This window comes from Xiphias gladius, chromosome 21 (assembly GCF_016859285.1).
Source record: "Xiphias gladius isolate SHS-SW01 ecotype Sanya breed wild chromosome 21, ASM1685928v1, whole genome shotgun sequence".
Classification (NCBI taxonomy): domain Eukaryota; kingdom Metazoa; phylum Chordata; class Actinopteri; order Istiophoriformes; family Xiphiidae; genus Xiphias; species Xiphias gladius.
In genome coordinates, this window is record NC_053420.1 from 31,607,045 (window position 1) to 31,619,144 (window position 12,100).

The 12,100-nt window shown below is 37.3% G+C and overlaps 1 protein-coding gene across 3 annotated transcripts in view; it reads left to right on the top strand.

The window, feature by feature from the left end:
• cadpsa (Ca2+-dependent activator protein for secretion a) overlaps nucleotides 1–12,100 on the top strand; it is a 215,638-nt gene that overhangs the window by 33,171 nt on the left and 170,367 nt on the right. For all 3 annotated transcript variants that reach the window (XM_040115542.1, XM_040115544.1, XM_040115543.1), the window contains exon 3: nucleotides 712–1,044. In XM_040115542.1, coding sequence (XP_039971476.1) covers nucleotides 712–1,044 — 333 coding nt within the window. The remainder of the gene's footprint in view (nucleotides 1–711; nucleotides 1,045–12,100) is intronic.

Sequence of the window (12,100 nt, forward strand, 5' to 3'; positions counted from 1 at the left end):
ACGGTGTTTTGAAACGCAACACACTTCACAAATGTGTCATAAATATATTGTTGTATCATTTCTGTTGCACTATATGTGTGCTTGCTAGAAGCTGATCCAGGGTAGGTGCTGCAAAGCAGGACATTTGGAGATTTGAGGGCAGTGTCGGGTATGAGAACAGAACAAGGGAGTGTATCTGTGTTGGGCTAGGGATGTTGCATACGGTGAGGTGCATCAGTGTCAATGTTTTACAAATGTTACAAATGACAAATGTTTTGAATTTAAAGCAAAGTATGGATGGAAAAGAAAAATAAAGAAAAGTATGAACTGTGTTAAGAGGTGCATCACGCTGCAAGTGGGACATATGATAGAAAGAGTAGGAACAGCAATAGAGTGTGTATTAGGTATGTGAAAGTAATCCTTTTCAGTGAGAGAGGAGTTTTACAGATGCTGAGAGCCACTGTGAGGATGGAACTCATTCAGTGGTGAACTTTGGTGTTATCAGTCTGTTGCCGAGGGTGGTCCTGTGTTTATTCAGAAAGACATGAAGCGAGTGAGAGGTATTTGTCCATGATGCTCTTTAGTTTTAGCAGCATCCTTCTCTTAAAAATGATGATCCATCCCCAGAATGGAGCCCACCTTCCCAATGAGTTGGTCTATGTAAATCAGAAATCTTTTGGCTATTAAAACCAACATAATCTCCCAGTTTACAAATCAATTCATTGATTGCAGGTCTTCCTGAAAAGCGACCGCATGTCCCGGATGGTGCAGAGTGGCGGCTGTTCGGCTAGTGACTCTCGGGAAGTTTTTAAGAAGCACATAGAGAAACGGGTGCGCAGCCTGCCTGAGATTGACGGCCTGAGTAAAGAGACAGTGCTGAGCTCCTGGATTGCCAAATTTGACACCATCTACCGCGGTGAAGAGGATCCCAGGAAGCACCAGCAGAGAATGACAGCCAGCGCTGCCTCTGAGCTCATCCTCAGCAAAGACCAGCTCTATGAGATGTTTCAGCAGATCCTGGGCATCAAGAAGTTCGAGCACCAACTCCTTTATAACGCCTGCCAGGTCAGTCTGTTAAACATAACTTTATGTCTTTTTAATATGAGTGTATGACATGTCTGTTCATCTATCCTCTTCAGTTTTTCTGAGACATTACTCCAAATTTCTGGCCTAATATCTCTATAGGAACTTGAGTGTGACTTAAATCTCACTGTTGTGGAGCAGATTAAGATAGATGATTTATCATGTTTCTTTTTTATTTAAGAACTCCAAAATTAGCTTGACAATAAGATTAAATCGTCATTTCACTTCATAATTCGGTCTGATACTATGTTCATAGTAGCTGTTTTTTGGGGGGAGTTGGTTATTAGTTTTTCTGAGCTGTTGTAATTTGAGATTTAAGAGCTGTTATTTCTCTAAATAAACTCAAACTTAAAATAATTTTCAGCAAACTAAGCACTCTGTCCTTCACTGTAAATGACTTGAATATTGATGGCCTTACTGGGAATCCACATCAAAAGCGAGATGTGAGTGGTGCATGAGTACTTCTGAAGTGTTTGGCCTATTCAGTCCACACTGACTTCAACCTACGTTCAGCTGTCATTGTTCTCACAGGCAGCTGTCTGTTTGCAGCTCCAGAGGAGCTGAAAAGACAGTCGCTGGCCAAACTGTCTTTACCAGGCTGACTGATATTAGAAATTTCTTGACAAATGTTTTTAAGTATACAGGAGAAAAGCAGCGTTGTTTTTATTTATCGTTTTATTGATTTTATTCCTCTGTCTGGGAGAATCTGCCTACAGTGAAACCAATATTCTCATAGCACCACTGGAGGTCTTGATCAATCATTACAGATAAGTTCACAAGATACAGTTTAACCAGTGGGGAATTTTTGTGATTTGCACAGCTTTCTGTGGAAATTTTGCGTTATTAAGTGTACCAAAGAAAAAAATAAAAAGACCTGGAGTGTAACAAACTGCCAGTTTTGGTGATGCGACCTGGAATGGTGCTAAAAAGGTTTTTACTATTATCAAATCAAAGAAGTATGAATTTTGATACATTATCATACTTATTACTTTAAAAACATAACCATTGGCCACTGACATGTAGTTAACATCGTGTGTTTGAGGGCCCACAATGTGCCCATGATTCGCCGACTGTCTCATTTAATATCTTATTTAATATGAAGTTCCACCATGCTACCAGAAGGATTATGGACTGAAATTTATATTCCTACACAACAAAGTACTATACTGTATTTACAAAAATTACTTGTATGACCATTTTCTGGTCTGACTCCTCCATAATCAAGGTTTGGTCAAGTTTGGGCACAAAAACTACTTGGCTCAGTTTAGGGAAATGTCTCAGCCATGGTTAAAAAAACAAACAGTGACTGTTGGTGGGACATGGATGCTAACAGTGGTCTCATGTGTAGGAGTCACAGACAAACTGCAAACTAAATATTTTGCATCACGCTACTTCAACCTTTATTTTTGAGAGAAGACAGCCTTTATTCTCCCCAGTGGCAGAGGTTGCTTTCCTGGAAGATAAAAATAAGTTTCTGAACAAAAACCCAAGGCTGTCGTTTTTCAGTAGTGGATGGGCCACCACAAAAGCCAGCATCACTGTTTGTGAACCTTTCGGTGATCAGTTCATCTGAAGCTTTCAGCAGCAGGTTCCTAAGCAAAATGAACCATAAAATGATACAAAAAAAAAAGATGGTAATGGTGATGAGGCAAAAGAAGCCAACTTCATTTTTAAAATGTCAAATTTCAGGGAAGGAACAATAAGACAGGCTTCTAGACATAAATCATCCACTATTAAAGTGCCAGGTATTGCATCAATGGAATATCTGCTACTGGATTAAAAATGAGTTATTAATATATGATGAGTGTAGTGGTAATAACAGGGTAGAGAGCTGGGCTGTAAAGGCAGATTGATGTGGTAATAATGGTGTCCCGTCATTGGCAGCTGGAGGCTGGACTACTGGTACTCAGCCAGTCTTTTGTCGGTGTTCAGTCCATCACTGAAGAGTGTGTGGGGGGTGAATCCTGCTCACTATCAGGGCTCCTTTATCCTTTTATCTTTTCTATTCCCTTTTGTGTTTGATTCCAACATTGTCTGAGGGAGACTGTGTAGGAGTACAGTATGTTCACTTTAAGCCAGCTGAATCTGAAAATGCATCTTTTACTCTTAGTTTCCCCCTGTGCCCAGACTAAGCCAATATTTTTCACAAGTAAAAGCAGAGCTTTTTCGAAAACTGTCTTAAGAGTGAAAATGCCACAGACGACTAAGACAAAGAGATTTAACCATTTTTGTATTATTTTTAGTGCATTTTAGCATTTCAGCGTGGACCTACAGCTACAAAAATGACTGGAAAACGCATGCATGCATGTAATCTGAGTAAATTACCTGACGATGTCATGAGAAATTTCTAAGACAGCTATATTGAAAATAGTTTCACACACTCAATATCTAAAAGATTTGAAAGACAACATGGCATAATTTTCACTCATTTTAAATATATGAATTAGTTTTTGATTAACTAAATAGGGAAAAAAATGTAAAAAATTGTCGCAAATGCCCAGCAACAGTTCCCAGAGCCCTTAAAGCAATTTTAAACTACGTTTTAAATTACTTATTTTATTTGACAAACAAACCAAGCACCCAACGATGTTTAAAATACATTACGATATGAAGAAGAAAGGTAAGTAAATTGTCAATAATTTTCATTGAATGATCTAATGATGATGATTTCTGATTTAAAGAAAAAATAGTACAAAGTTATGTCATACTTATGCACATGACAGCTAGACATCTCTCTCTGCTGGTGTCGTGAGAATATTGGGATACATAATGGGGTAACAGGTCAATTAGGAAAATCATCTTTGTAGTGAATGTGAAAAATCACATTTGATCAACAAGATCGTTTCTGAAAATCCACGCATTTTTAAAAACGTTTTTGAGCCAGATGAGCAATAAATAGATATATATAAAAACATATCTATTGTACGGCATCAACATTCAAGCTTGTAGTATAATTACTGTGACAATTTTGTAGGCATAAACTGAAAAGTCTGTGGGAAGAAAAAAAACCCACTAGAAATCTGGCAAGAGAATCCAGAATCCAAGGCTTAAATAAATTTTTAGGTTTCAGGACTACAAACTTTTACACTCTAAATCCCAGAATGCCAGGTTTTCTTGTAGTTTTTGCTGTTGCTATATGTGGACTTGGTTACAAGACATATATATTTTTAAAATTTAGATAGTGTCTGTGCTGCATTGTCAACGAAAAATAATTAGTGGCTTCTCTTATGGATTAATACTCATAATCATGAACGATGATACAGAACAATTTTTCAGATTTGTCCAGATTACAAAAGAACAGTTTGAATTAAAAGTAATTAAATAAAATATAAATGCAAGTTATGAGTCAGTGGAAATTTATTCACTCCCTTGCCACTTCATTAGGTACACCTTTACAATCTAGCGCAATCCAATACAACAGGTCTGCCACATATTCTATCTTAACAATGCTTATAAAGGCCAGTTGTTTTTTAAAACTTCCTGAGACGCGTTAATTCAAATATATGTTTGTTATTAAGGTTGTAATTAGTGGTAGTTTTGTACCGGACTGTATTATATTAAAATATGTCTCTAATATTCTGCTCCCCTCGCGTTTGTAAATGGGGTAGAAACACCTCTCAATGTAATGCAGTACAGTTCAACACCTCTGCAAACTACAACCTCGATAATAAACATATAGTTAAATTAATAACTCTGACAGTGTCAATTAAAACTAAACATTGTATTACGCTGGATTTTACAGGTGTTCCTAATGAAGTGACCACTGAGCATGTGTTGGTATGATCGATGTGAAAGTAGGAAGTAAAAGTCCATTTTTGACCTTGAAAATAGTAATTGACAAACAATCCCAAGCCAAAGTTCATCTATTAGCTTTTCACTGGAGCTTATACACCAAGATGGATCTCAAGCTCAGCAGCTCTTATGATTTTATCCATAGCACTTTACTACTTCTTGCGTGAAAGCTCTAGAAAAAGCTTCTAAGTCAACCGTGAGTTAGAGTTGTTTTGTCAAACTAGTATTTCCATGGACAACAATGAACTTTAATCCTTAACCTTTAAGCCAGAAGAGAGAAGTTAAAAGTGGTATGGATGAAATAATAACAACTACTGAACTTGCATGTCAAAACACCAATTTCCATGGAAACTGCAAGCTTCTTCCACTGTTTAAGATCGTGTGATACAAATGAAAGCCACTTTTATTTGCCTAAACTTAACTGAACCTTAACCATAAGTGGCAGATCTAAAGACACTCATGTGGATTGTTTTGCAAGGCACTCTTTGACTGTGGTTCAAGTTGGAGGACATGATAACAGTGTCTCAGGTCAGGGGCTGCATCCTTCGAAGGCTGCATTTGAAGACCGGTTGCGACACAGTGGAGTGATAAGGCTGTTCCATTTCTTAAAATGCAGCCCAATCTATCCCAAGATTCATTGTGCGCCGGTGATAAATCACTATGGAACACTTTTAATAAAGAGAATATGGTGTACTCCGCGAATAAAACAGCCGAGGATAAATAGGAAATCCTCTATAGACGAGACTGTCTCATTTTGCTTCAGCCTTCGCTGTCTACGATGGCCATCAAGGCATCCTTTGAAGGATGCAGCCCCTGAATTGAGACACAGATGTTGTGACAGTGACTGTCTGTGAATGTGAGCATTTGGTTATTCAAACTTTAATGAATATAACCCTTTGTACACAGTGACCAGAAAAATAGAAACATGTCTACAATGTTAACTGAATCCAACTAAGCAGTGTTAAAACACTGTCAAAAACAATAGCACCTCCACCCACTGCACAGCTTCAAAACAGATCAACACACAAACCACTTTATAAATTAGTCATTTTAAGTAAAGCTGTGCATTTGAAGTAATATACAGTAGCATTTTTTGCAGGAATGTTGCAGTACGTCCAACAGGTGTTTTTTGGTGCATTTCATAATATGTCCTATAAAGCTCTTTCCATGTCAGACTTAGGCACAAAATGGATTTTTTTTTCTTTTCTCCTCGTCATGGACAATTACCATTTCTGGAGTAACCATTTTGAATTAATGAGCTGTAAGCTGAGAAATCTGCTGCTGTCTGTTGCAATACAGCTCTGAAAGGAGACATGGGGGAAGGGATAGTAGGAGGCCTTGTTGGCGATGGAGAGGCTGTTACTCTGCATTTGTGATGCTGCTTTGCAATCTTGAATGAGTTATCATTTTAATATATGCTATTTTCATTTATGAAACTGATACATATGGCTGCATGAAAGGTTTTTTTGCTTTTTGGATTCATCCAGAAGCTGTGCTGTGTTCTTATTAGCCATATGAGTTTTATCTTGGGGGAAATTTGTATTCATCTACCATAAACTGTAAGATGGTCTGTTTAGCACTTTACATGGAATGAGGGGAGGCAGGCTATTATTTGAGTCAGGCTTTTATTTCTTTTGATCATATTTTAGTAAGAAACCTCCTGTTTTCTGATCTGCTTTTATTTTCGGTTGTTTTTGTTGCGATTTGCTGTGAATATAGTTTATAGATATAGTATATCAAAGGTGCATTTAATCAAGCATACTGACATTTTTGAGTGTGCAGAATGTGAAACTTCTGCAGAGAGTGTGATGTTTAAGTAACAAAATGAACGTGGGGAAACAGTATTTCCAAATCATTAACTCAGTGCAGCAGTGGTGACTGTGTGTCATGACTATATTGAACTGATGAAATGTATAGATTCAATTTACCATGTAAGCTTTCCAGGTATCAGTCACTTCATTTTTTACCTTGTTTTTATGGAACTTTATTAACAGACTGCATCCAAGTGTAGGCTATTTGGCCTCAGCCAGGGTGGTTTCAAACATAAAAAGCAAGTTGGACCATAAGCTTCTTTGTCGTGGTAACAATATGACCCTTTGTAGCGTACTAACAGCAGGTGTACCAAACACTTGTCATCATGGTACCAATAATAAACGCAAGGACTGGGTCTGAAATCACTCTCTCATTCACACATTCACTAATGCCTATATACGTGGTAGACACTAAATAGTTTGCTCAGTAGTGAAAAGTAAATTGAGATTTCTGACAATAACTTATCATCATCATTTTGCAATCACTGACAGCAGTAATTTTTGCATCTATAAAATGTTAGGCATTGCATTGTGGGATTGTTAGCAGAAAGTATGCCATGAACGCTACTTTTTTTTCATTTGATTGTGGAATTTATTAGGCATTATATAGTTCATACTTTTACACAGTCAGAATTAAGTCACTCAATTAAAATGGCAAACAGCAAATATAGTACACAAGTACACCAAATAAAAACATTACAATAAAATGGTAAATTGTAAAAAATAAAAAATAAAAAAATAAAAAAATAATAATAAAAAGATTTAGTGAGCAATAAGCCAGAGAAAACAGGTGGGTCCTCAGTTTAGCCTTAGAAGTGTCTATGGAGGAGGAACACTTAATTGTAAGTGGTAAACTGTTCCAAAGCTTTGGGGTGGCTACAGGGAACGCACGATCGCACTTACCCTTTAGCCTCGACAGCTGGTCTGAGGATCTGAGAGATCTGGGGATAGAAAGGGGGCAGAGGAGCTAATGGGGTGGCAGGCCATGTAAAGCTTTAAAAAGAAATAAAAAGACCTTAAACTCCATCCTATACTTGACTGGTAGCCAATGCAGGGATGCAGGTACAGGTGAGATGCTGTCTCTCATCCTGGTACCAGTTTGCATTCTGCACCAGTTGAGAATCAGACAAGGATTACTGGCTAATGCCCAAACAGAGAACATTGAAGTAATCCAGCCGAGAGGAAATTAAGGCATTTGAGACAATCTCCAGATCATAAACAGATGGGTTATTGGTCTACACTTAACAATATTTTCAGCTTCTCTCAGCTCCTCTGGAAGGCTGTTACAGCAGCTCGGAGTGTAACGGCTGAAAGCAGCATCACCAAAGGTTTTCCTTGTGCATTTTGGAACAGCTAAAAGACAAGAACCAGGGGATCTGAAGGGCCCTCCTGGTTCAGAAATTAAAAACAGTTCTGATAGATAGTCTGATATAAGACCATGTAGTGCCTTATAAAATACAGTCTAATAGACGAATAAAAGAATCTTAAAATCAATGCAAAGGCTAACAGGTAACTAGTGTACAGAATTTAAGATAGTCATAACGTCTGCTCTCCTTCTGGTCTTAGACAGAGCCTGTGCAGCAGAATTCTGGATTAATTGTAGATGATTTATTGTTTACTTTGGTAGACCCAAAAGGAGAGAATTACAGTAGTCTAGCCTGCTAGTTATAAAAGCTTGCAATAGAAACTATAATGATACATCATCCATTGTGCACATTTTTCCATATTTCAAAAGAAGGACAAAACAGTCCCATATTTGTGAAAACTACATCTAAGCCTTCAGCCTCTGACTACATAGTACCCATTGCAAGAGTGACAACTGTGGGCTGGCATTGTTGTGAAACGTAGTGTCAGCTTGCTGTGATACACTACTGACTGGAGAATGTAATGCATGTCCACATAATTTTAACTATCAACCAATAGTGATTTAAGCTGTCTGGCCCCTAACAACATTCAGTATTTGGGAGGACCCACCTTGCTGTTCAATATCAGACACCAACATCATCTCCCTCCACATTTTCAAACCTATACCTTGGTGTTCTCAAACTGCCTGTTGAAATTGAAAACCTTTGGAGGATAATTTATATTACTTATTTTTGGTTATTAGAGTTTTCACCCAACATACATACACAGGTCAAATCAAACATGAAGAGAGATAGTTATCCAACTATTTAAAAAAAAATCATTTCATTTGGTCTCTTATTATTCTCTATTTAACTAACATTTAACTAACAACTACAGCTCAGGTATGAAATTGTAAAATCGGTCATTTATGGAGGTGAAATCAAGGGTCAAATAGCAAAATTTCTAGCATATTAAGGTTCATCAAGTCCTTCTTAAAACTCTGCAGAAAAGAGAAGAGAGGATAGAAAGGAGACAGAGCACAGGAAAAAAAACTGTTTAAACAGGGATGGTGATTAGAAGGAGGCAAACAGGAAGGGAGGTGCAGGCATTGCAAAAAAACAAAGAAGTTTCCTCTAAATGAGCAATGTGTTTCCAGTTATCAGTGCTACGAGTAAATATTGGCTCCTTGGTGCGGGAGCTGCATTCTGTGGCCAATAACTGCCAATTAAAATCCAACAGTACGACACCACAGTTAAATAACCAATCTCACACAAGGCATATGGTTATTCTATAACAGGGCTTTCATAGGTAGTGGAGTTGGCAATGATTTTTGAGGCTTCAGTTCAACAAGAGCTGCTGTTCCTCAAACTCAAAATGAAATGATTCCACAGTATATAAAGCCTTCTGAAAATACTGACAGATGGCTTGCTGAGTTAAAACATAACATGACGCTAAGTAACTTCTGTACAAATATATTTTTATGTGCGTTTTACACATACACATCATTTGAACAAGCTCAAATCCAAACCCATAGCATTCTGCATGAGATAATCCTTTAATCCACATTTTGAGCTTGGAAATCCCTGCATTAACCGAGATGCTTGACTTTGGTCCTACACAGCAGGCTGATGCAATGTATGTGTACCCTTGAGATGACCCTGGTTGGAACCAGTTAAGAAAAGATGTAGGTTAAGGCAGCTGGAATGGCATTTGTCCCCTCCTGCCATCTTTTGCCGCCTGTGGCTTGGGTTAGATGCTTTTGAAGAAGAGCGAATCAGAGTGCTAGCCCTCCCAACATATTTCAAAGCAACATGTTGCTGCCCTCATTAGTGTCCACACACAATGAAAATATATGCTGAACGTCTCTATAGCTTAACCCAAGAAACATTCAGATGTGGCCTAACGTGTAAGTTTACTTTCCTAGACTTAACAAGTCATTTTGTGTATCACAGAGCCCTGCTGTTGCCTTTGAATACTAGGCTAGTCTGTTTGAGCTTCACACTGTTTATATTTTCACTAAAATCTTTACACATTTTAAGCAAATCTCAGAAATTTTGGATTAAAACATGAATCAGTACATGATGTTCATCAGACAAAGATGGCTTCTTTTACTCCTTTGACCTCTTTAAGCTTAAGAGGTGTTTCCCAAAAGCATCGTAACTGAGGACACTCTTAGAAATGATTGTAGATTAACCAGTGCCTTCTACCCACTCATATGACGCTAATAGCATCTTGAGAAACTCCAGAACCTGCAGGACAAACCAATATGTTTTATATAAGTTTTTATTGTTTTCTTCATTTTCAAGTCTGTATTTTTATTATGAACACTAAGGTTCTTTGTTAAGTGATGTTTGATGTAAAGCGTGTGATAATGTTTAGATTAGAAAATACAAAAAAAATGAGATGACACAAATGAATTCAATGTGTGCACTGAAAATTAAGCACAGGTGAGTCTTATTTGTTTTTTTATTTGGTTTGGGGAACTAATTTTAAATTCATTAAAAGGTTGCCAATAATTTAGTCAAGTAGTATATGAAAGCAATTTTTGTTGTTGTTGTTCAGTAACGTTTAAACATTTTATTAAATATTCTGATTATACAAAATTGGTCAATTTGCATTTATTTCTGAAGATATTTTAAATTCTTTTCTAAAAATTGAGGGTTGCCAATAATTTCAACCAGGACTGTAGAGTTTATGTTATTTGCCACAGGCTTATATACTGCAGGTCTAGTGAAGAAATTATGACAGAATGACATTCATAATAGAGGGTGCATATTCATGAGATTTATTGGAAGCTGTATTTTAGGATTAACGGGAGTTTGAAAGTAACATCTGCCTCAACCAGCAGGTAAATCAAAGTTAACTTCTTAAACTGACTTTCAGCCATGCTTTGTGATGGATGTATTTTAATATATAGCATGGTTTACAGACAGTTTAAAAAGCACAGTTAAAAAGTGTATTCATCATCAGCTTTAGTACCACAGACAGCTGACAGCTGCAAAGGGCTCTGGTACTGAACCCAGGATGTTGCAGTTACGTGCATCCCTGACGCCTCAGTTCTTTTTCTTCTTTAGTCTTTGGTCTTTCTAGTGGAATAGAGGAATGTAACAGTAAATTGTAGAATGACACCAGACTACAGCGGATGAAGAGGAAAGAAGTACTGCAACGGTCTATCCAAAAACTCTATTTACACTTTCTCTCTTTTATGATATGCCAAGTTTTCCACCTCAACCTATTTGTAATTTAAAAAATTAAAAAAATTAAATAAAAACAGGTGGATGGAAACATAGCTACTGACATTTATATCTTCAGACCAAAACTTGTAACCATAAAGTCAAGTGACGCCAATTTCATTTATAGAGTGCCAAATTATATTTAAATATTATATAAGTTAAAATTCCCACCTAGACACTTTGAACACAACCTGGCTCATGGTGGGCAGGTGTCCGTGCTGTCAGTGCTGCCGCTTTCTTTGTGTCATTTGGTGGTCACTGGGAGCTCAGGCAGCTCAGAAAGAAACTGTTCTTTAAGAGCGTAGCTACATCTGTGATGAATAAATAAATACATTTGTTTAATTTATCTTATATTAATAGATTAATAGTAGCAATTACAGAACAAAGACAATTTAAGATAAAAAAATGCAGTGTATTGTATTTTTACATAAAATCCATACATGTGTCTGTTAATTGGTTGTGTGTGAGAAACCTAAATGCTTGTTGCAGCCATGTTATTTGTAACATTAGTTCAAACAGGCCAGTGAACACCTCAGAGCAGTAAATGAGATAATTGTTCTCTAACAAACAGCACACATAATAGAAAAAGCAGCTGGGTCAAAAAGCGAGGCACATCTGTTTTGATGAATGTGCCTTTGGCACTAATGATGGCTGGAGCCAGGAGACAAATTGAATTGTAAGCCAACACAGCGGATATATAGTGAGGGAAGAACAGAGAGGGTTCTTTCCTTTTTATCGGATGGGTTTTAGTCATTAGTGTTGTAGTGGAGTCAGCATCCACTGAAAGCCTCTAACTGGTCACAATAGACTGGAGACAACACACTGGATAGCATGGTGAGTGCTGAAACAATCACTACA